The 26,241-nt window shown below is 37.7% G+C and overlaps 1 protein-coding gene across 1 annotated transcript in view; it reads left to right on the top strand.

Moving 5' to 3' along the window:
- The first annotated feature begins 9,294 nt into the window (after window positions 1-9,294).
- LOC119521798 (bile salt sulfotransferase-like) overlaps window positions 9,295-26,241 on the top strand; it is a 42,334-nt gene continuing 25,387 nt past the window's right edge. Inside the window, exons 1-3 of the mRNA XM_037820471.1 lie at window positions 9,295-9,568; window positions 22,932-23,140; window positions 23,622-23,745. Coding sequence (XP_037676399.1) covers window positions 9,373-9,568; window positions 22,932-23,140; window positions 23,622-23,745 — 529 coding nt within the window. The 5' untranslated portion in view covers window positions 9,295-9,372. The remainder of the gene's footprint in view (window positions 9,569-22,931; window positions 23,141-23,621; window positions 23,746-26,241) is intronic.

Here is a 26,241-nt window from a genome sequence, read left to right on the forward strand (position 1 = left end):
GGTCTGATCTTGGCTATGTTTAGAAAAGATGAAATGCATAGAAAGAAGAACAGTAGTGAAACCAGTAGTTACTTAGATTTCCTTAAAACCGCATGATGGAAATGACCAAGCCTTCAAGGACCAGACAAACATAATAAATGAAGAAGGTTAGTAGGAGCTGAGAGCTGACAGGAGCGCACAAGTCATGTTTAAAGGGAAGAGATGTTGCCCAGAGGTTTACAGAATTTCTGTAAAAGGCCAGATACTAAATATTTTACCATTTATGGGCCATAATGTTCTCTGTGGCAACTTCAGCTCTGCCATTACAGTGCTAAAGCAGTCATGGATGATATGTCAACAAATGGGTGTGGCTGTTCCAACAAAACTTTATAACATCGAGATTTGAATTTCACAGTCGTCAGTTGTCACAGAGTATTAGTTTTCTCTTTTCTCAGCCACTTAAAATGTAAAAACCATCCTTAGCTCACATTTGTACAGAAAACAGGCAGCAGGGTGGATTTCACCTGTCAGCCATAGTTTGCTGACCCCAGCTCTAAAGAATACTCTTGAAACAAAGGTCCAGGTTTTTAAAATAGAAGCTAGAAAGCCAGATTAGAAATGAGTAAACCTTCAAATATTGGCAACAAATTCACACTTAAAAAAAAAAAGTAAGCTGTGGATTCCACAATGTTCTACAGATCCAGATTTGAAGGGTTCTAGGCATGACTTGAGATTTTATCTTTCCTCTATTTTCAAAATTTCAATGAATTTTAATGCAATGCTGTATCTACTGAAAGCAAAGGTTTTTAGTCTAGAGCAGATTTTCCTTTTTCCTCAGAGGCAGCACAAGAGACTCCCAAGAATGTCCCAAGAATGGAGTTATGGGAAACTTATTAATGTGATAAAGTTAAAATACAGCATGTAGAATTAACATAATTCCCCCTCTATCTCCATAGGCTTCAGACTGGTAATGTCAGTGCAGAAACCCTGAAGTTGCTGATGGCTGTGAAAGAGAAAAATATAAGACTGGTCTTTGTGAATCAATCTTGGGCTGATAAGGAAGGAGGAAATGTCAGTCAACTGTTTGATTATTTAAGTCTTTCTCAGACTCAACAATAAGTAGCCTTACTTGGCATTTAATCTATTTCAAAATGCCCAGAAGTTTAGACAAATCAGAGAATCAACTATCGTTTCTTGGAAACCCTCCCAGTCATTCTCTATATAAAATGTGTTGACATGAATTACTGCTATGACTGGGGTGTGGGAAATGTAGTTGTGGTTTCTCATTTTGTCTTCCCTGTTTTTGTGTTGTGACCTTAGCCAAGCCAATTACTTTCTTTGTATAATTCCCACACTGTGCAACAAGAGTATTTAAAGGATTCTGTGAAGTAAGAAAAAGTTAGAATGCACTGGAAAAAAGTACCTAGCATGACTCTTCTGTCAATGGATTTTGTCCAATAAGTTGAATTTTGAAAGAGCATGATCTTTCACTCTCCTGTCTAGGAAGAGATGTCAGAAGATATCACTAAGAGTCACTTGAGAGGAAGCCTCTGTCCTACATCATTCCTTACGTTGTATTTCTGCCTCAACTCTTTCATCTCTGGCCTACTTTTTGCCTCAACTGGTGTGTTACCTCATCTTCCTCTTCTCTGCACACATGTGAGGTGTATATGATCTCAGAAAACCTCCTCTTTTAAAACTTTTCTTTCAAAGGAGGGAGTTAGGAACTGGGGAGAGCTCTAAAAACATCTCCAATTCTGACACAATTGTGTCCCCTTCCAATCATTTGGATCTGCTCATATCTAAGATGGCCACAGAGGTGAGGGGAAACAGTTATTCAAATAGTTTAGATTTCAGAGTTCTTAGGGACTGATTGAAAATCTTGTTATGGAGAGCAAGAGCTGGGAAGATCATTTAGGATTCATTTGTTTAGATCCTTTTCACCCCCACAGTCACAGTCCTAACATATTTTATACCACTGTTACTAGCTCCTAGTTAAAACCTGCATATATCTCCTCTTTAGTCTTCACTATACTCCAATCATATCCCAGCCACAGCTCCTTTTTTTTTTTTTTAAGTCTATAAGCTTTATTGATACTTTGCTTTTACAGTTCACAATGCATTCCACAGATTTAGTTGCGTACAGCTTAAACCACAATTGTATAAATCGTCATAATTTCTTGCATAACAATATTTGATATTTGCAAATAACATTTTGGAAGCATTAGATTCAGTCCGTAGATTCAGAGTTTGTGACAAAATTAACTACAGTAAGTTTATGCAATGGAAGTTTATGTTGAGTTCTATGTGCTTCATGTTGAAAACAGATGGTAGTGCTCCTAGAAATACATTTTCTAGCTTATGGGCTTTGGAACTACACACATACAACCAATGACTGAAAAATCAAGCACTGTCGGGCAGCTGGAAGGTAAAGGTCTAAGCTTTGTGAAACACTATAGATAGATATATAATCTATATTTACTTATATTGGCAATTAATATAATAGTAAAATTCACATACACCTAGAACATACCAGAAAGGCAGTTTTTGCATTCCTGCTTTAGTGGTATGATCTTGTCTAAACATTTCATTTCGGAAAATCTTCATCAATCTACACAGACCAAACACAGTGCACAAACTGAAAAGGGTAATATTTTTTTTCAGCTCCACCTTTTCTGCAACTTCCCAAAATACAGCAAGACTATCTTTTACATTTTTCAAAGTTCACATTAGTGGTAGCATATAATATTTCTCTTTTTGTGCTTGGCTTATTTCGCTCAGCATTATGTCTTCAAGGTTCATCCATGTTGTCATATGTTTCACGAGATCGTTCCTTCTCACTGCCGCGTAGTATTCCATCGTGTGTATATACCACATTTTATTTATTCACTCATCTGTTGAAGGACATTTGGGTTGTTTCCATCTCTTGGCAATTGTGAATAATGCTGCTATGAACATTGGTGTGCAGATATCTGTTCGTGTCACTGCTTTCCGATCTTCTGGGTATATACCGAGAAGTGCAATCGCTGGATCGAATGGTAACTCTATATCTAGTTTTCTAATGAACTGCCAGACTGACTTCCAGAGTGGCTGAACCATTATACAGTCCCACCAACAATGAATAAGAGTTCCAATTTCTCCACATCCCCTCCAGCATTTGTAGTTTCCTGTTTGTTTAATGGAAGCCATTCTAACTGGTGTTAGATGGTATCTCATTGTGGTCTTAATTTGCATCTCTCTAATAGCTAGTGAAGCTGAACATTTTTTCATGTGTTTCTTGGCCGTTTGTATTTCCTCTTCAGAGAACTGTCTTTTCATATCTTTTGCCCATTTTATAATTGGACCGTCTGTACTATTGTCATTGAGTTGTAGGATTTCTTTATATATGCAAGATATCAGTCTTTTGTCAGATGCATGGTTTCCAAAAATTTTTTCCCATTGAGTTGGCTGCCTCTTTACCTTTTTGAGAAATTCCTTTGAGGTGCAGAAACTTCTAAGCTTGAGGAGTTCCCATTTATCTATTTTCTCTTTTGTTGCTTGTGCTTTGGGTGTAAAGTCTAGGAAGTGGCCGCCTAATACAAGGTCTTGAAGATGTTTTCCTACATTATCTTCTAGGAGTTTTATGGTACTTTCTTTTATATCGAGATCTTTGGTCCATTTTGAGTTAATTTTTGTGTAGGGGGTGAGGTAGGGTCCTCTTTCATTCTTTTGGATATGGATATCCAACTCTCCCAGCCCCATTTGTTGAAAAGACCATTATGACTCAGTTCAGTGACTTTGGGGGCCTTATCAAAGATCAGTCGGCCATAGATCTGAGGGTCTATCTCTGAATTCTCAATTCGATTCCCACAGCTCCTTTGACCAATCACTCTCACAAGCTATGTGTTCAGACTGAAGCCCAGTACTTGAAATGCTTTACACAAACATCAAAATCAAACCAATCCTTGGCTGTGGTCCTTCCTTAATCCTCCCTTGCCCTGATATTCAGTCCTAACCTAAGGCCCATCTCAGTCCTCTTCTATTATCCCAGCCATAATACATGGAAAACTGTGCAGGAATCCAGATAATCGAACAATATCCAACAACCAGCTGTAATGGAAGAACGTCCAGCTACAGGCTATATTACTCCACAGATCAGAACTATTCCCTGAGGAATTTGATAAAAGTAATGGGGGTTCAGCCACTCTGGAAAACAGCTTAACATTTTCTTATAAAATTAAACATACATTTACCATACAACACAGGAATCCTATTCTGGATATTTTTTCAAAGGAGAAATGCAAAAGCTTCCCAAACAAAAATGCTGTATATGAATGTTCCTAGCAGCTTTATTTGCAGTAGCCCCCACACTGGAATCAGCCCAAATGCCCATCAACAGGTGGATGTCTAAAGTGTGATGCATCTGTACCATGGAATGCTACTCAGAAATAAGAAGGAATGAACTATCACTACCCACAACAACTTGGACAATTCTCAAGGTCATTATATTGAGTGACGAAAGTCAATCTCAAAAGGTTATACCGTATGATTCCACCTATAGAACATCCTTGAAGTGACTTAACTATAGAGATGAACAGAGCAGTGGTTGCCCAGGGTGAGGAATGGGGAAGGGGTTGGTGAGTGTTGTGATTATCATGAGAGTATCTTTGTGGTGATGAAACAATTCTGAATCTTGACTGTGGTTGTTACGCGAATCTACACGTGGGTAAAATTGCCTGGACCTCTGCATGCAGATGAGTGCAGGTAAAAGCCAAGAGCTTTAATTTACTTTCCTGGCAAAACCAGGTCTGAGACCTTGTTTATAGAACCTGCTCAATAGGGACTCCAACGTCAAATGTGTCCCTGGCCAGAGTAGGTGGAAATGGAGAGATTAAAAATTGCATCTTTTTCTTAACAACTATGCACGTTTGCTCCTGAAGTTATGTTTTAGAGAAAAAAATTACCCATCATCAGTGAAGTCAAGCATTTATAGGTGCAAGCATTTATCAGGGAATAAAGCTGCCCAGTGAAAACACGGCGTGTGATTTTAACGCCAAGTCATTCTGGAGGCGAATAAAGCAAGGGCTTCTGGGGCTTGGAGATAACATCTCCACTAATTGAGAGCCCTGCCAAGGCCAAAGGATGGACTCAGTCTTCCCGAAGCCACAGATGCCTGGAAACGAGGAGTACACCATTTCTGAACTCCCAGTCACACCTCATCCAGAGGGCATTTAGGAATTCCCAGGCCTGAATTCAGGGCATTGAGGAAGAATCAAGGCAAAGGGATGGCCCCTGAAAGCCTACTGTTTTTGAGGGTGCCTGTAGTTTTGCACCTAAGAAGGGACCTTAGCTGTCAGGATCCAATCAGGAGGCAGAAACCACACCGTGATTTAAACAGGGTAAGTTTCATATGAAAAAAATTAATATAACAGGGTATTTCAACAACAAGAGACTGCCCAGTGAAAAATAAAGAGGCTTCCAAACAATGCAGAAATCACAGATAGGAGGCACTGTGGCTAGCAGAGTGACACGGAATGAGCTGTGGTGCTGGGCTGGCTGAAGTAGCAAGGATTCTTCCTTGCTGGGCTCCTGGGAAAGCGCTTCACATAGGAGGCCCTAAGCCACAAAGCCACAGGAAGGCGCACCAGGGAAGCCGGAGACCGTGAGTGCTGCCGGCTGCTGTGCACTGCAAAAACCAGACACTGGAGAGGCTGTCCAAGCCCTGGGGGCCTACTCAGTGGAACACTGGAACCAGGAAGTAAAACAAAACACTCTTTTTCCTGCCATGTCTCTCCAGCACTCTCTACTGAAAAAAATAAAAAAGGTTAACAAAGTGCCAGATGGCAAAGGAAAGGCCTTTCTGGAAGGGAGGTGGTGCCGGGTTGTGCTCTTGGAGCTGGGGGTGTCTGGGAGTGCTCCACCTGATCCTCAAGTCTGCATCTTCAAAACTTAGATTTCGAGACCCATCCTACACTGGATGCTTTGTTAGGGCTCTCTTACATCTTCTCTTAGAGCATCTTGTGGGTTTGGGGAGACAGAGCCTGCCATAGGATGTGGTCTCACCAGGTAATGCAGTGCCCAGTGTTTCCACACATTCCCGCTATCCTGAATTCTGCCTTCACCGATTTGCCCCTATTTTGGCTTAACTCTGCTTACAGGTGTTGAACTTCAAGCAGCTGGAGACACAGGAGCTGAAGTTCTCATTTTCCAAAAGGGGAAACACCATAGGCCTTTGCTGTAATAATCATCATAATAATAACATAGATTTTATTGAGCAAAAGCAGCATGCATGCAGAGCACCAGCAAACAGGGGTTCTGTTCAAAAGGCTGGGTTGTGGAAGTGACTTATTGGGCTGTTTAAGAGAAGCGGGGGTGAGGGAGAGGGGGAGTGAGGGAGTGGATGGGTTAACCTGGGAGGAATGTCCTTGGGCAGGCAACAGTCAGGATGTGGGAACAGGAGGTTTGTGTAAGATCTCAGCCATCTGTCAACTATCAGCCAGCTCTTTATCCCTGGCCTTGACTTGCTTGCCACAGTTTCACGGGAGGGGAGGTCTCCATTGCCAACCACGTAAAGGATCATTGGTGTGTTGGCCTCCTTCTCTTCCTCCTTGTTCCCTGGAAAAAGCGGAAGCCCAAGCAAATCAAGATGGTTAGTGTAGTGATTGTTCATTCTGTTTCCTCACAGATGCCCAGTTGTGTCTTTCCCATATAAGTGCATGTTCACACCCCTACCCCACCCACCCACTCACAGTCTCTCCTAGATTTCAGGATACTTTGTTTTCTTTGCAAGCCTAGTTCTCCCATGGGTTTCAAACTATGTCCAATAATGGCTTTGACATTATTCTAGCTCTTTTTCATTGTAAGTGTGGGAACAATGCTCCTTGCAGGTCTGGGTATCCCAGGGCTTATTGTGGGTAAGGTTAAAGCCATTCCTTCAACTGTTGTTAATAATGTGCAAAGTTATCCTACATTGCAGACTCCTAAATAATAAATGGATCTTCTTGGTTTATGAGGTTGTTGGAGACCATTAATCCCTGTTTAGCACAGATTCTAAGACCTTTGTATACCCTGGTTAGAAAAGGAAAAGTGTGGAATGGGATTTTTCCACAGCAGGCTGCCTTTGAAAAAGCTAACTGAGCTATCACACGAGCTCCAGACCTTTCACTCAAGCTTCCGTTTTGTGGACTAAGATGTACCCTGTGAATTGGATGTGGTCAGCACAGACATTGGCTTTGGGTGAGGCTTGTGGCAAAGGCAACAGACAAAACAAGCCCCCATTGGCTTTAGGTCTCAGCTTTGGAAAGGAGCTGAACTGTGATGTAGCCTCTTAGAGAAGCAACTATGTGCTACCTATAATGCCTTGCTCCAAGTTGAAGGACTAACTCAGACAACCATCCCCACACAGGGGATGACAGAGGATCCAGGCCCTGTAATTAATCTCTTTTTACTATCCATCCCCAGCTCTGAGGGTGGGTCACCACAGTGTTAGTGGCCGTTGCTAGGTCTGCAAAGAGTTACTGGTTAGCATAACATCATCAATGTGATGAAACAGAATTCCATTTTGGGGGTATTTCCATTAATTTAGGTCTTTCCCAACCAGACGATGGAAGATAGTATGACAATGAAGGCAGCCGTCTGGAAATTCAACACATGTCCATGGTCCTTCAAACATGGAGGTGAATGCAGGCTGGCTGCAAGGGTCTAAGGAAATTCTAAAGAAAGCATTAACAATGTCTAATACAAAATGAAACTTGCTTAGCTGAGTACTTATATTTTGCAACAAGGTAGCTATATTCAGCACAGCTACAGACAAAGGAGGTGTTACTTTATTAGGCTCTTTAAAACCAATATTCATTTTCCAGGTATCATTAGGTGTTTTCATTGGCCAGACAGGGCTATTAAATGGACTGTGAGTGGGGATCATATTGCCCAATCTCTCTAATTCTTTGATAGTGACAATTTATTTCTTGCTTTTTGGCCCCCTTGTATTTTATACTGATATATTGCCACAGTATGTCTGGGGGAAGTTACCCTTTGATCAGGAGTTGCTGCATGTCTCTGCCTAACTTTAATTCTTCTTCCCAGCAATGGACTTCCCCCTCGGCTATTAAGGCCTTTTCCATAGCTGCATGCACAGCCTCCAAGAGTGGCCAGGCTACTGCTGCGGGCAGCCTGGCGGCTTCTCTGTTCCTTATGAAATCCTAATATTCCTGTGTCCTGTTGCAGGAGGGCTCAGTCCAGCTGGAGACTTACAAGCATCTCCACACTCCCTTGGAAGACCCCATTCATCTATGAGGGTAGCCACCCCTCCTCACATAGTTGTTGCAGGCCACCCTGGTGTCCCACCTGGGGAATCTCCCTTTCCTAAGTTCATGCCATCAGCAGCCAGGGTTTCTTTAGTCTCCCGGCTGGCTCGCCAATTGTTCCACACAAAGGCTTTTCCAGCAGAGGGACCAAAGAATACACCAGGAATGATGTGAGACATAAACTTTATTATAGGAACTTACTTACAGGATTGAAGCAAGAAGTCAGTGAAGCCACTCTGACAGTGGCTGGTTATGAATTCTGTGTGAAAGCACCCCATTGTGAACTGGGATTCTGCAGGGCCAGTTATAGGGGCTTGAAACAAGAATCTTCCAGTGGGTATGTGATAAAGGTGTCTTGTAATGTTTAGATTAGCTACATGCTAGGAAGGGAGTAACAACCTTGGTTCCAGGAAACAGTGGACCTTGCAAATGTTTAGTTAATCTGTCACAGGAGGGAGAATTGATTATCTGCATGCTCCCTCTCTCTGAGGGAGACTGGTTACATTTTGATTAACTGCCCTGGGTCATGCAGGCTGCTGTGTGCTTATTTGTTTTAGAGAAGCTTAGGAAGCTCCGCTGGCCCTGGTCTCCTACACAGGTTTAAAACCAGAGTTCCCAAGACACCCTTTTATGTGAAATAACCGTAAGCCTCTTTGGTCTTCTTTCCTCTTTTTGCACTGGAAATCTTTCCAGGAATATATGGGAGCTGGGTGAAGGGGCAGTGGGAATCCTGAGAAAGGGAGTCTGCGAATCTCTTCCAGAGCCACTGACTTGCAGAGAGACTTGAAGGAGCCCCTCAGCCCCTTGCACCCTCAGTTTCTTAAACTGGAGAGCCCTGGCTGCCTCTCCTCCCCCAGCTGCTCTCCCCTGTCCTTGGCTCAGTTCCCCATCTCCTGTTTATTGGTCTGGATGTCACCCTTTTATAGCCTGTCAGGCTTTTCCATGTCTAAGGGGGAGTGCTTGACTCTGCCAACCTCCACCCCATTCACTCCCCCTGTTGAGTAAGACCTGCTCTTTGGGAGCTGCCGAGGACAGAGTATTGCTCTGCAGTGGCGCCAGGGCTGTTCCAATTTCTTCTCTGATTTATTTAAAGGGGCCGTCCAATCCAATGTCGGTACTCAGATCTGGTGGTCCTGGAAGCTTCACTGAACAGGAGGACCGTGTCAAGATGTCCCAGCAATTATACTTGTTTGAAGGGATTAAGATGAACCCTTTATTCACCAGCAAGGAGGATCTGCACCGTGCCAGGGATGAGTTTTTGGTGAGAGATGACGATGTCATCATATTGACCTACCCTAGATCTGGTAAGAAGAGTGTGTGCATGTTAGTGTGTGTGTAAGGGCATGCGTGTGTGACAGCCTGTGTGCCTGTGCATGTGTGTGAGTGAGCAGCATATGCATGAATGTGTGGGCATATGTGTGTGAGAGTGTGTGTGTGTGTTTATGGGTTCTTGAGGGGAGGCTGTTTTTAATAGTAAGTCCTCATGGAAAAGGTCTTCCTTCAGAAACAAGAAGATAATAATAATGACGATGACAATGTTATAATTGATAGTGAATAATAATGTCTCAAACCTGGCCAGGACATGAAATGTACAAAGCACAGTCTTAAAGAATTTATATGCTTCAATTAATATAATACTCACAATTGTTCTGTTAAGTAAATACTACTGATAGCTATCAATGAAGAAATTGAAACATGGGTTAGGTATCTTGTCTAAGATCACACAGGCTTCAAACCAAAGAACTTGGTTCCAGAGTTCTCTCTCTCTCTCTCTCTCTCTCTCTCTCTCTCTCTCTCTCTCTCTCTCTCTCTCAACAGTATTAATGCAATACAATTTATACTCCATGAAATTCACTCATTTTAAGTGTAGAAGTCAATGAACTTTAATATATTCACAGAGTTGTACACTGACCAGTGCAATCTAATTTTAGAACATTTCCATCACCTAAAAAGAAACCTCCTGCCCATTTACAGTTACTCCTCATTCCTGCCCCTCTTCCTGGGCAACCGTCTATCTACTTTCTGACTGTATAGATTTACTTTGAACATTTCATGCAAACAGAATCATATAATAAGTTTTCTTTTGTGTCTTCCTTCTTTCATTGAGCGTAATGCTTTTGAGATTTGTAGCATGTATCAGTGCTTCATTCATTTTTATTTTCAATCAGTATTCTATGCACATTTTGTGTTCACCCATTAAAAAGCTGATGTATATTTGGGTTTTCCACTTTGGGGCTATTATGGATGTATGGCTATTCCTATAGAAGTCTTTGTGTGAACATACATTGTCAGGGCTCTTGGATATACATCTAGGAATGGAATTGCTTGGTAATATGATAAATAACTTTTAAAGAAATTGCTGAACTGTTTTCCAGAGTGTCTATTCCACTTAACATTCCCATAAGTGATGTGCTTATGGGACACTATTGGCTATGTTTTTCATCACAGCCATTCTAGTGGATAAAGAATGGTATCTAAATGTGGCTTTGATTTGCATTTCCCTAATGATGAATGGTGCTAACCATCTTTTCATGTGCTTGAACATTTATATATCTTCTTTGGAAAAATTACTAGTCAGGTATTTGCCCATTTTTAATTGGGATATTTGTCTTTTCATTATTGAATTGTAAGATTTTTATTTTTCTGCATACAATTCCTTGATCAGATATATAATTTGCAAATATTTTCTCCATTCTGTCTTTTCACATTCTTGGTGGCGTCATTTAAAGCATTAAAGTTTTAATTTTGATGAAGTCCAATTTATTTTTTTCTTTTGTCGCTTGTTCTTTTGGTGTCATGTCTAAGAAATCATTGCTTAATCCATGATCATGAAGATTTACGCCTATGTTTTCTTCAAAGTATTTTATAGTTTTAGATCTTACATTTAAGTATTGGGGTCATTTAAATTAATTTTTATGCATAGTTTAAAGTAGAGGTCTGTTCTGGTTTGCTAATGCTGCCATTATGCAAATACCAGAAGTGGATTGGCTTTTATGAAGGAGATTGATTTGGGTACAGTTTTACAGTTCAAAGGCCATAAATGTGTCCAAACTAAGGCATCAGCAAAAGGATACCTTCTCTGAAGAACCAATGGTGTCCGAACACCTCTGTCAGCTTTCCCACATGGCTGATGTCTGCTGGTCCCTTGCTCCAGGATTATGTTTCAAAACGGCGTTCTCAAAAATGTCTCTGAGCTTGTCTCTCTTAGCTTCTTGGGAGCAAACTCTGGGCTGGCATCTCTAAGCATCTGCTTCTAACAGCTATCTCTAAAAATCTCTCTCAGCTGCTCTATGTGAGCTCTCGTTAAAGGACTTCAGTGATCCAATTAGGATCTATCCTGAATGGGTGGGATGAAATCTCCATGGAAACATTCAATCAAGAGGTCACACCCTAATCAAAATGATTAATAAGTCTGCTCCCACAAGATTTCATTAAAGATCATGGCTTTTGGGGGACATAATATAGCCAAACCAGCACAAGGTCCAACTTCATTCTTTTGCATGGGAATATCCAGTGGTTCCAGCACCACTCCTTTCCCATTTAATTTTGTTGGCATCTTTGTCAAAAATCAATTGACCCTAAATGGAAGGTATTCAAACAGAAAGGAAAGAGTAAAACTATTTTCAGATGACATAATCTTCTATATTAAAAATCCTAAGGACTCCACTTAAAACTATTAGGACTAGCAAATGAGTTCTGGAAATTTCAAGATGCAAGATCAATATACAAAAATCAATTGTATTTTCATACACTAGAAATGAACAATCTGAAAATGAAATTAACATAACAATTCAACGGACAAGAGCATAAAAAAATAAGACACAGGAAAAAGTTTAACAAAAGAAGTGGCAGATTTGTACAGTGAAAACTGCAAAACATTGTTGAAAGAAATGAAAACCTAAATACATGGAAAGACATCCCAAGGTGAAGGATCAAAAGACCTAATATGTTAAGATGGCAATTATTCCCAAATTCATGTACAGATTTGACAAAATCCCTGCCCAAATCTCAGCTATTATTGTTTTTTTAATTGCAGAAATTGGCAAGCTGTTCTTAAATTTTATATGGAAATAAAAGGAACTTACAATAGCCAAAACAATCTTGAAAATGAAGAACAAAGTTGGAAACATACACTTTCCAATATCAAAACTTATTACAAACCATAGTATCAAGACAGTGTGGTACTGGCATAAAAACAGATATGTAGATCAATGGAACAGATTTGGGAGCCCAGAAATAAACCCTTACAATATGGTCAATTAAATTTTGACTATAGGTGGGGAGACTATTCAATGGGGAAAGTGATCTCTTCAGCAAATGGTGCTTGGAAAAACGGATATCCACATGCAAAAGAATTAAGTTTTACCCTTACTGTTCCAGTTTGCTAATGCGGCCATTATGCAAAATACCAGAAATGGGTTGGCTTTTATAAAGGGAGTTTATTTGGCTACAAATTTACAGTTCTATGGCTATAAAAGTGTCCAAACTAAGGCATCAGCAAGAGGAAACCTTCACTGAAGAATGGCTGATGGCATCTGGAACACCTCTGTCGGCTGGGAAGGCACATGGCTGGTGTCTGCTGTTCCTTTGCCCAGTTGCATTTCAAAATGACATTCTCCAGAATGCCTCTGGGTTTCTCTTAGCTTAGCATTTCCAAATGTCCTTCTCTCTGCATCTGCAAGCATCTGTAAGCATCAGCAAGCATCTTGGTCAGCTCCTAGCATCTCTGTTGGTGCCCAAGCATGTCTTAAAGGATTCTGGTGATCTAATTAAGATCAACCCTGAATGGGTGGGGCTACACCTTCATGGAAATATCTAATCAAATGTTTCACCTCTCGGTTGAGTCACATCTCCATGGAAACATGTAATCCAAACATCCCACAAGGTTGGATTAAAAGTTGGCTTTTGGGGAGGCGGAACATAATATATCCAAACCGGCACACTTACCTTACACCATATACAAATATTAGCTCAAAATGGATCAAAGGCCAAAATTTAAGAGCTAAAAGTAGAAAATTCTTAGAAGACAAAAAGGGGAATGTCTTCATGACCTTGAATTTGGCAATAGTTTTTAAAATATGACGCAAAAATCATGAGCAATAAAAGAAAAAAATAAACTTAACTTCATCAGCCTTAGAAATTTTTGTGCATCAAACGACACTATCAAAAAAGTGAGAGGACAACCCCTCAGAATGGGATAAAAGAGTTGCAAATCATATATCTGAAAAGGGTTTAATATCCAGAATATAAAAATAACTCCTACAATTCAAACACAAAACTACAATGAAAAAAGTAGGTATTTCTCCAAAGAAGATGCACCAACAGCTAATAAGTACAAAAAAAAGATGCTCAACATCACTATGCATCAGGGGAATACAAACCAAGACCACAATAAGATTCCACATCTATTAGAAGGACTATAATTTAAAAATTGGAAAATAAAAATTGTTGATGGGGATGTGGAGAAGTTGGAATCCTCATTCATTGCTGGTAGGATTGTAAATTGGTGTAGTCGCTGTGGAAAACAATTTGGTGGTTCCTCAAAAATTTTACCCAGAGGGGGCATGGCTCTTTTGACATCTTGGTTTTAGACTTCTAGCCTCCAGGATAGTGTGAGAGAATAAATTTCTATTGTTTTTAGCCACCAAGTTTGTGATAATTTGTTATGACAGCCCTAGAAAGCTAATATGTTAATTATTCTCTTTATTATAGTTATATTCATTTATTATAATAAATGTATATATATACTATATTAAAATATATTAGGATAATAATTATTTATTATTCTGTATATATAGTACATTTGTGATCTGATGATGTTGACTAGGTAAATTCAAGAAACAGTTATTTGCCACCAAATATGTACTATAATCTGGACACATTGTCTCACTGTCTACTTAGAGAGGCTAGTGTTTGGGGATATTTACACCATATGGATTTATAGACAGTGTATCAATAGGGTTCAATAAAAGAAGCATAAATCACCCATTTGGTAGAAAGTAAGTATTTGAATTGTTTTTATGTATCTTATGATGGAAAAATCCAAAGAAAATTAAAAGTAAGAGATTATAGTGCAACGAACCACCATGATCAATGAACCTCTATCACCGGCTTCAGCAATCAAAAAAAGGTCTTTTTTCTTGATTCCTCAACCCCCTCATTTATTTTCTTGTTTTTCTGGTAATCTGTCGAATTTTTAATATCACTAACAGATGCAACTTATTTTGCCCATAATAGCAATATAACACCTCAATATTCTTAAATCTCTTAATTTCATACCATTCACCGTTTGTGTGTAATTTTCCACATTGTCTCAACATTTTCTTTACCTGATTGATAAATTTGAATTAGAACCCAAAGTCCAAACACTGCATTTCTATCAGTCTTTTAAGTCTCTTGATCTTTAACAGAAAGATCCTTCCCTTTCTTAAAATCAACTTCATTGAGGTATAAATTATATACAATAAAATGCACCCATTATGGCTGTACATTTTGGTGAGCTTTGAACAAACTCTACCCACCCTATAACCACCAGCACAATCAAGATATAGAACAGCCCCTTTATTCCTAAATGTGCTACATGGCTCGTTGCAGTCCAGCTCCCCCAACCACCAACCCCAGACAACCACTGACCTGCCTTCAGTCACTATAGATTAGACTTGTCATTTCTACACCTTCATATAAATCAAATAATAAAATATGTACTCTCTTGGTGATTAATTTCACTTAGCACACTGTTTTTGAGATTCATTCACATTATTACGTGTATCAGGAGTCTATTTTTTAATTATTCCTGGACAGTATTATATTGTGAGACTATGACCCATATTGCTTACCATTTAACAAATGGGTGAGTATCTGGGTTACGTCCAGCTTTTGGATATCATAAGTAAAGTTACTATGGACATTCATGTGCAAGTCTTTGTGTGGACATATGTCTTCATTTCTTCTGGGTAAATACCTAGGGATGGAGTTGCTGATTCTGTGGTGTGATGGTTAATTTTTTGTGTCAACTTGGCTAGTTATCATGTCCAGTTGTGTGGTCAAACACTGGCCTGGGTTTTGCTATAGAGATATTTTGTAGATGGGATTAGCATCAGCAATCAGTTGACTTTAAGAAGCTTATGCTCCAAAATGTGGGCGAGTCTCCTCCAATCAGTTGTGGGTGGGCATCCTCCAATCTTAACAGCAAGAACTAAGGGTGCCAGGGATCAGAGGAATGTCTGCTCAAGACGTCAACAGAAACTCTTGATGGAATGTCCAGCCTGCCAGTTTCCCTGGGGAATTCAGGCTCGGGACTGCAATATCACCTGCAGCAGAGGTTCCGGCCTGTGGCCTGCCCTGCAGAGTTCAGAATTGGTAGTCCCTATGGTCACACGAGCCAATTCCTTGTAACACATCTATCTATATTTATATACACCTGTGGCTTCCATTTCTCTGGAGAAATCTGACTCATGCTTATGGGAAGTGAATGTTGAACTTCTAAGAAAATGCCCAACTGTTTTTCAAAGTGGTTGTAAAATTTTAACTTCCCATGAGCAGGGGATGAGTACGTCAATTGCTCTTTAACTTTACTAACCCTTGGGGTTATCAGCTATTTGCTTGTTAGACATTTGAGCATGTAGTAGTCTCTCATTGTAGTTTTACTTTGCTACACATCCACATTTTGGATAATTAATAATGTTGCATTCTTTCATGTACATATTGGTTATTTGTAGATCTTCATTCTTGAGGTGTCTGTTCAAATCTTGTGCCCATGTTTTTAGTTGGCTTTGTTGTTTTCTTTTTACTAAATGAAGAATTATTTTCATACTCTGTATGTAAGTCCTTTGATAGATATAAGAATCGCAAATATTGTCTCACCATCTGTGGCTTGTCTTTTCATTTTCTTAAGAGATATTTAAAAGAGCAGAAATTTTTTAATTCTGATGAAGTGAAATTCATCCATTATTTCTTTTAATATTTTTTGCTTTTTGTATTTTATAGGAAATTTTTGCATAGCTCCAAGTTATAAGCATTTTCTCCTATGTTTTCTTTTAGAAGTTTTATAGCTGTGCCCTTTATGTTTAGGTTTATGGTTATTTTAAAATTAATTTTTGGATTTACTTTTTTCATAATGGACATCCAGTGTTCCATCCCCAATTATTGAAAAGAGTTTTCTTTAACCTCTAAATTACCCTGACAGATGTGTCAAAAGTCAATCTACCTTTCATGACATATTTATGGACTCTCTAGTTTATTCCGCTGATTCATATGTCTACCTTTAGGCTAATATGACACTGCCTTGATTGCTGTATCTTAATAGTAAGTATTAAAATCAGGTTGTGTAAGTCCTCAAAATTTGTTCTTGTTTTACAAAATTATTTTGGCCATTCAATATCTTGCCAATTTTACAAAATTCCTGTTTAAATTTTTATTGAGTTTGAATTGAATCTATAGATCAACTTAAGAGAGTTAGCATTCTAATAATATTGGGTCTTCATTACAATATTTAGTTAGGTTTTCTTTAATTTCTCACAGCAATATTTTTAAATATTTAGTTTACACATCTCACACCTATATAGTTAAATTTATCCTAAACATATCTTGTTTTTCAGTCTGTTGCCAATGGTATTGCATTTTAAATGTGACTTCTAATTGTTAACTGATAATATATAGAAATACAATCAATTTTTATATTGGCCTTTTATTCTGTAACCTTATGGAACTCATTTATTAAATCTGATAGCCTTTGCAAAGGTTCCTTAGGAGTTTCTACATACACAATCATGTCATCTGCAAATAAAGACAGTTTTCCTTCTTCCTTTCCAATCTCTATGATGTTTTATTTCTTTTTCTTGTCTTATTCATTGGTCAGATCTCCAGTACAATATTAAATAGCATTGGTGAAAGTGGACATCCTTTCATTACAACCAATCTTTGGGGAAAAGTCTTCAGTCTTTTATCATTATGTTGTTAGTCATAGCGTTTTTTCATTGTATTTATGGCTCAATGTTTAAAAGAAAACTTTATTGTAGTGACAAATATACAATTCAAACATCCCCATTAACCACCTTCAAGTGTACAATTCACTAGTATTAATTACTTTCACAATATTGTGCTCCCATCACCAGTGTGCATTACCCCAAATTTTCATCACCTCTGACAGAAACTCTGTATCCATTAATAAATAACTCCTCTTCCTGCCCCCCGCCTCCACCCCTATAAACTACCGTCTGAATCAATGAAGTTTGCTTCTCTACATATTTCATATAAGCAAGATCACACAGTATTTAACTTTTTCTGTCTGGCTTGTTTCACTAAACTTGAGCTTCAGGGTTCACCCATGTTGCAGCATGTATCATAACTTCATTCCTGTTTGTAGCTGAAGTATAGTCCCTTGTGAGCATATGCCACATTTGATTTATCCATTCGTCTTTTGATGGACACCGGGTTGTTTTCAGTAAACATTGGTGTACAAATATCTGTTTATGTCCCTGCTTTCAGTTATTTTGGGTATATACCAAGAAGTTGGATGGCTGGGTCACGTGGTAATTCTATGTTAAACTCACTGTGAACCACCAAACTGATTTCCACCATGGCTAACCATTGTACATTCCCACCAACAGCGTATAAGGGTTCCTATTTCTTCACATGCTTGTCAATACGTTATTTTCTATTTTTATGTAATAGCCATCTGAGTGGATGTGAGGGGGTATCTCATTGTGGTTTTGATTTGCATTGCCCTAATTACCCATGATGTTGAGCATCATTTTATCTGCATATTGTCCATTTGTATGTCTTCATTGAAGAAATGTATATTCAAATACCTTGCCCATTTAAAAATCGTATTATTTTTCTTTTGTTGTTGAGTTGCAGCAGTTCTTTATATATTCTGGATATTAAACCATTATCAGATATATGGTTAGCAATTATTTTCTCCAATTCCATAGGTTGTCTTTCTTTCTTGATAGTGTCCTTTGATAAGCAAAAGTTTTCAATTTTGACTGAGTCCATTTTATCTATTTTTTCTTTTCTTGCTTATGTTTTGGTGTCATATTTAAGAAATCACTACCAAATCCATGGTTATAAAATTTCCCCCTAAGTTTTCTTGTAAGAGTTTTATTGTTTTCACTCTTAAGTCGGGGTCCTTGACCACTTGGTGTTAATTTTTGTATATAGTATGAGGTAGGGGTCTAGCTTCATTCTTTTGCAGGTAGATATCCAGTTTTGCTAGCACCATTTGTTAAAGAGGCCATTCTTTCCCCAATTAATGTACTTGGCACCCTTGTCAAAAATCAGTTAGATTTATTTCTGAAATCTCTGGTCCATTTGTCTATCTGTGTGTCAGTACTACATAATTTTGATTACTGTGACTTTGTAAGTTTTGAATTGGGAAGGATGAGACCTCCAACTTTGTTCTTCCTTGGAAATATTGATTTGGCTCTTTGGCGTTCCTTGAAATTCCACATGAATTTCAAGACTGGCTTTTAATTTCTACAAAAAAGGCTTCTGGGATTTTGATAGGTATTGCATTGAATAGTATGACAATATTTGTCCTTTTTGTGTCTGGCTAATTTCATTGAACGTGATGTCTTCAAGGTTCATCCATGTTGTAGCATAAGATCCCTGGGGAGGGCTAATATGTAAACTTTTATTTCATATTTTTTAAAGTGCTGAAAATAATAACAAATGTGTCTCAACACATGACAGAACATGATTCTTAATATTCGCAAGTTTAGAATGGCCACCTGAATTGTAAAGAAAAACAATCACTCTGTTGCTTAATCTTGCATACTCCCCAAACTAAATTTTTCAAAGACACAGTAAACTATGCTTAGCTTGGATAACCTGTTTTTTAATCCCTACAGAAAGGATAGAAGGAATAAGCAAGCTAGGCATGAGTACTCAGGGACATGCATGGAGACATAATATAAAGTTACTCATTCCTGATTATGATTTTGCTGGGATTTCACTGAAGAAACCAAGTGGCCTGACCACACTGTTTCTTACCAACAGGGTCACGTTGACCAGCAGCCACGCTTTCAAGGCCTCCACTTGACTATACCCATTTCTCATTTATAGGAAACAAGATATCAACCACGGACCTCAACAGAAGACGTAACATACTGATGATGTCTTCTTGATTGTCACCTCACAATATTCCCAGTAACATTAACTTCTAAAGTCACCCTTTCTGGGGGTGTACCTAATCTTCAAATCTAAAGAGCAAGGGGGAGGGGAGTGGCATTGGAAAACACGGTCTTCATTCATCCATTTACTAATGTAAATGGTCCTCATTTTAATTAAAAGAATATTCTCCTATCGCAGTCAGAAAGGGAATGACTGGGAAGCGGGGACTCATTCTGCTCAAGTGCAGACTTCAGAGTTTCCTTTAATCCCACTGCAAGTACTAAATACTTCAGATTTTTACAGTTCTCAAATTAGAATTTACTCATATTAATAACTAGCTTCAATATGGTTTAATAACAAGCACAGTAAAAAAAATCTTTAAATTCCATGAAGCTTACAAGCTTGGGTTTAGAATGAGTAGTTTAGATTTTTAAAATTCTCAAAATTAAATCAAATGGCCTACAAATAGTGATTCTTGAATTTTCATCAGAATGCTACTTTAAAAGTACTAGTGCTGAATTTCAGATGATTGATTAAAAATTCATTATTTACAGCAATTTGAATATCAATATTAAATTTGTGTACAGACAATCTAAATGTCAGGTAAAATAGAATAAAACAAGATCTCCTGAATAAATATTTGACATGTGCTATAAAAATATAAGCTTAAATGTATAAACAAAAACACTTAAAATGGAGGGGTTTAATTTTGTAAACTTTTCAGTGTTATATTTCTTTCCTTTATTAAATTAATCTACTACAGATAAAATATAGTCTCAGTCTTAAAGTGACAGAAATTTATGTTGGGAAACACATCAATACATGCCTGGAGCATAAAAATAAATATTTGTTGCATGAATGAACTTCTAGATCTAAAATTTTGGTAAAGCAAATGTTAAGATTGGCTCCTGAAGTACAGGGAAAGGAATGCAAGTTTTATGAATAATGATGCATAAAGCTCAATTTGAAGGATGCTACCCAGTGATATATACTTAATTTACAGTTTTAAATGTAATATTTTCTAGGGAAAAAGTCATCTGGGCCAGAGGACAGGAATGAGAGATTTTCATTCATATTCATTTGTTCATATTATGACTGCCAAACATTAAGTATTGTAAGGTTACACATGCTGTCTCAAGGTTCAGTAAAATAGAAAATTAAATACTTCTAAATTTTATTGAGCATAATAACTTATAATGAATGCCTAAAGCAGCTATATTTACAAAAGGTACTCAAGAAATGTCATCTGATGGTTTCAAACATACTCTGTGAATGTTCTTTAAAGGAACTTTTAAAATTGCTTACATGTTCTTTAATTTTACCTGGCCACTGTCACCAAGAGAAAGTGCTGAAATCTCAACTTTAAGCATTTGCCAGGGGACATGCTGAAAGAGATATAAGTGCTTTTAAATATACCATTAGTTTTCTCTGTGAGATACTTAATCAAAAATAAGAACAAGGTAACAAAACTTCACAACATTAAGCCTCTTCACAGTATGTGAGATAATACATAACAATTTTAAATTTAGCACCCATGATCTTTAGAAGAATCAAGATTTAGCTGGAAGATCTCATAGCAAAGCTAAATTTTAGAGGATGTGCCTTGCAGATTAGCCCACCAAGCAAATGACTACACAAAGAAACAAAATTCTGAGACAGTTGAATAAGGCAAGGATTTAAAAACTCAATTTTGGAAGTGAAACAAATTCATTCAATATTATCATCCCAATTACTTTAAAACTCTTCAAAAGGCAAAGTAAAAGATGGCTGATAAGCAAAGTGCTAACTTCCAGAAATGTGACATTATTCAGAAAAGTGTTAGTGTACGGTAAGGCTAGCATGAAAATACTCTTTAAGCAAAAGAACCTGTACAAACCAAACCAAACCAAATTATAGCATTACCACGTTAAAGATGTTTTTTTCTAGAAGTTGAAGGATGTGCTCTTAACAAAAAGCTGAGGAAATTAAATCCCTCCAGAAAAATCTTTACATAAAAAGCAAAAACTGAGCACTCAAATTTCAAGGAACTTCAATGAAAAGATGCTACCCTGCTAAATTAAAAAATTTTATCTAATGTGACAAAGACCAATAAATGAATCGCGTTAAGACAAGAGGTCAACAGTCATTTAAAACTTCAGTCAGCTGCTTCAGGCACATTTCCCCGCACACATTCTACTTTTAGGCACTAGATACCTTAAACAGGGCACTATCAGTTTGTGCTTTTTGATAATATTCTCAAGGAATAGACCCATCCCTGTAAAAACTGCTTGATTTGTACTTTTAATCAGTTAAGTACACAGGTATAAAGTCTACCAAATTGTAATGAAAAATCAGTTTTGACAATTCTGAGTATCTTCATCTGAGGAATCACTTCATAATTTAGAAACTACTAACTCGCTGAGTTATTACAAGAACTCAGTGACTGGAGACTCGGTGGCATATGTCCTGCAGCCTCACGTGAGCCTCCACATTGCCCACAGTGTGACATCATCTTCTTCTACAAGTTAGTGCTTCTGGGTGCTAGTTTATGACACTAAAACTCGGTCTGCAGGTTAGTGTCAGCAGGCGGCAAGCACCCCCTAAGCTGTCACCCAGCAGAAAGAGGGCCTGGATCACCACTGTGGCCACACGTCTGTAAACTCGCACACTGATTTTCATCTTAACAATTTCAGTGTCTTAGAGGTTTTGAGTTAAAAGGGTGGTTCAAGCACTGTGTCCTTTTGTTCTTTCGGATTAGCTTATTGGAAAACCCAGCGCCTTCTGGATCTGTGAGGTAGTGGGGCTTCCACGCTCATCACGCATAGATGATGCTTCTCCAGAGTTGGTATGGCCTGTCTCCTTGGCACGGTCCCTTGCCTCTTCTTCTCCGCTCAATCCCTTCTGGCACACCATGCATCTCAGGGTGCAAGTGGTTTACATCAGTAAACTGTCCCTTTCTCCTAGCTTCATCTGCTAATTCCAGTGCTTGTACAAGAGCAGTATCATCATTAGAGGAGAAAATGCTCGGAGGAGAGGTGTCTGGGTCGGGGAAGTTATGCTGAAGTGGATCATAGTGGATGTCATCATAAATAAGCAAGACCCTTCTGGAACATCCAGCTTCTTCCCCCAAACAATCAATTCTTACTGTCTGTGTATCCACCACACATTTCACGTTGATAACACTTGGGCAAAATTGATAAAATAATAAAAACAATATTATTTACCTTTAATTCATAAAATTTTTCTTTGACTACATAAGAAAAGGGGGCTGAAATTCCCATGAATTATTTTAAAATGCAAGAATGACATTTATGAACTTGATAGTGGCAGTTCTTCAGTATCACTAATAATCAGATAAATCTGAATTGAAACAATAATATAGTATTGTCTCTTCCATCATAATTTCTAGTACGACTTTCAGGACATAATAGTTGATGATTGTGATTGATGACAGATTTGGGTGTCTGGAATCAGACAGCGTATATATTAGTGTGTGTGTGTGTGTGTGTATAATGAAGTCTATTATATCTAGTGCAATATATAAATAACACGACTTCCCCTTCTTCCCACAACCAGGAACACACTGGATGATTGAGATTCTCAGTTTGATCACCTCCAAAGGGGACCCCAGTTGGGTCCAGTCTGTCCCCAGTTTTCTCAGGTCCCCATGGATAGAAAATGGTACTATGATGAAAGCCCTGGAAGAGCAGGATGGGCCACGCCTCATGACTTCACATCTCCCCATACATCTCTTCCCCAAGTCCTATTTTACCTCCAATGCCAAGGTGAGTTGATGTTGCTCCCTCTGAAGGATTCTCAGGTTACGTTCTATCGTTTTATAAAAAGGTGAATCCGAGGAAGTGTCCTAATGCATGGCAAATATGTCACCATTCCCCACTCCCACATCTAGGCAGCCACAATGAACTGATCACAGCACTTTGCCTTGTGAGCCAAGACGGCAGCTATGAATTCTTCTTCATCTAGTGGGAGCCACTACCAATTAATTAATCTTGCCCAAGGTTAAGATTAATTTAGCATCTATTACCTAATGGTAAAGGGAATCATGTTAGGGAAGGAGAGCTTGCCTTGAAAGAGTGTTGGATTGAGAGTGTTGGCTTGAGAGTGAAGATTCCTGTTTCAGTTCAGGCCACGTGTTTAAATAGATGAGTAGGTGGTGTCCAGGGAGGAGAAAATGTGCAATACTGAGAAGGGCAGATGGAGATAAGTATCTATGCTGAGCTTTCATAAACTGCCTTTCTCTTTTAGGTTATTTATGTCGTAAGGAATCCAAGAGATGTTCTTACGTCTCTCTATTATTTAGCAAAAGAAAATAAATTGTGGAAGCAAGACAGTTTTGATGAATACTTCAACAGATTTATCCAAGGTGATGGTAAGTGGAACCTGGACTTCCATTATAAATTTTGGAATAATTATAATCAGAGTAACTGCATTTTTTTTAAAAAAAGGGTTAATCTGTGGTCAGTAATTGTTTAAAATTTTTGCCAATGTCATAGAAGGAATTTAGTGTGGAAAACATTTCTTATCTGATTCTCATTTATTTCTGCTTTTTATTCAGAAGGTCGCTGTGTGGAGAGCTTATTTTATTTGCTTGTATGAGCAAGTTTTCTTTATTTATATCAATATTTTTCAATTCCTTCTGTTGTCTCATCATCTCTTCCCTGAACTCTTATATCCCTGGATTAAATTCTTGCTTAGTAGATGTAATTGTTTTGTAAAATATATATATTTTTTTATTCGGTGTTTACTGGATTTGTCCCTTCTCCTTGGCATAATTTTTCTTTTGGGAACTTGTCAGATGCCATTTATTATCTTGTGATTCTCTGGTTTTCTTTTTTATTTTAGATAATTGTGTAGTTCCTGGGTTGGTTTGTTTTTTAGTTACTTATTTTGGATAAGGAGAGCGTTTTCCTCATCTGTCTATCACTAGGAGGTTTTTGTCAGGATTTGGTCTGTGTTTTGGAAGATGTGTTGTTATGGTTTAGGGGTGTGTTTTAAAGTCCTGTTGGCCTTTAATTATCCATAGTCAAAGAGATGAATACTTCAAATTTCAATACAATTCTCTTCTTTCCCACATTACCACTTGTACTGAGCATTTCTGAAAATATGATTGGTTCATATAACTCTTTGTTCAGTTGTGACTCTTATGTTTTGTGATCAAACATATTTCAGAGGGGCTCCCAGAACCGTGAAACACATTTCCACTGTCGTCACAAGGTATTTAGCTTTGTTCTTCAAGATATAGATTTCACTCTGGATCAATTTAATTTGCTAGTGTTTAAAATTCTTATTAACTTGTGTTTTTGGAAATATTTTCAGCCTACAAAAATGTACAATTGTATAAAGAACTGCCATATATCCAGATTAACCAAACATTAACACCTTTTTAAACCTATAGTGTGATGACCAAATCAGGAAATTAACATTTCAATACTGATATAATGCTTTTATCTAACTGGTCTGTTCAATTTTCATGAATTCCCAACTTTCTACTTCAGGACCCAATCCAAAATTATACATTTCATTTTGTTATGCCTCCTTATTCTCCTTTAATCTGGAATAATTATTTTTTCATGCAATTGATGTTTTTGGAGACAAGTATCTAGGTTTTTTGCAGAATGTCCCTCCAATTTGCTATTTTCTGATGTTTCCTCACAATTAAATTCATGCTATGCTCTTTTGGCCATAGTACTTCATATATGAGATGTTCTCTGTGAATCCTGTCAGGAGGCATATGGTGTCTATCTTACTCATTCCAGGTGATAACTGTTCATTTGGTTAAGATGGTATCTGTGAGGTTTCTCTGTTAAGATTTTCTCTTTAAATTAATGTGTGCCTCGTGCGGAGTTATTTTGAGAGTAAATAACCATCCTCCTACGTTTAGAATCTATTATTATTATTATCTGAATCAATTATGACCATGGTGTTTGCCAAATGGTTCTATTTCAATCATTCTTGCTACATTTATTAGTTGGAATTCCTTTGTAGCAGAGATTTCCTTTAATTCTTGTTTGTTTTTTTGTAAATACACCATTTATTCATGCATTCTTATTTTATTCTATGGATTAAACTTCATTACTATTATTATTTATTTAGTTGATAAAATTGTCTCATACCTGTATTACCACCAGCAATGTGTGAGTGTGCCTATTTCCCACACTGTCTTGCTAATGGAATATTTCGTCATTCTTTTTCATTTGTTGTCAATCTGATATGTGAATAAGGATATCTTGGTGCAGTTTGAATTTGAACTTATGTAATTATGAATAAGGTTGAACATCTTTCCACATGTTTAAGATCCATTTTATATCTTTTGTGTGTGTAATTTATCTGTTCTATTTTTTTGCCATTTTATTTTTGGGATTTGGTTCTTTGCCCAGCAATCTTCAAGGGATTTAAAAAATATATTGGCAATTTCAATCCATTTTTGTGATATATATTGAAAATATTTTCTTAAGTTTGTCAGTTGTCTTTTTAACTTTTTATGTTCTTATCATGCAATTTTTAAAAATATAGGTCAATGTTACAATATTTTACTGCATTTATTTTTAAGGCAGTTTTATTGAGATATATTCACATACCATACTCTCCATCAAACGTGTACAATCAGTGGCTTTTAGTATAGTCTCTTTGTTTATTTTACTAAATTAACTTGAATCATAGTTAGAAAGCCTTTTTCTCTAAGGAGAGTAAAGAAGAATTTGCTTATATTATCTTTTCCTCCTTGTATGGCTACATGTTTCTTACATTTAGATCTCTGGTTCTTTAGTCTAGGGTCTGGTGTAAAGAATGGAGCTAATTTTATCTTTTTTCCAAATGGATACAATTTATTAATAAGTTTATTACTTTAAAAATCACTCACCCCCTT

This window comes from Choloepus didactylus, chromosome 27, assembly GCF_015220235.1.
Source record: "Choloepus didactylus isolate mChoDid1 chromosome 27, mChoDid1.pri, whole genome shotgun sequence".
NCBI lineage: Eukaryota > Metazoa > Chordata > Mammalia > Pilosa > Megalonychidae > Choloepus > Choloepus didactylus.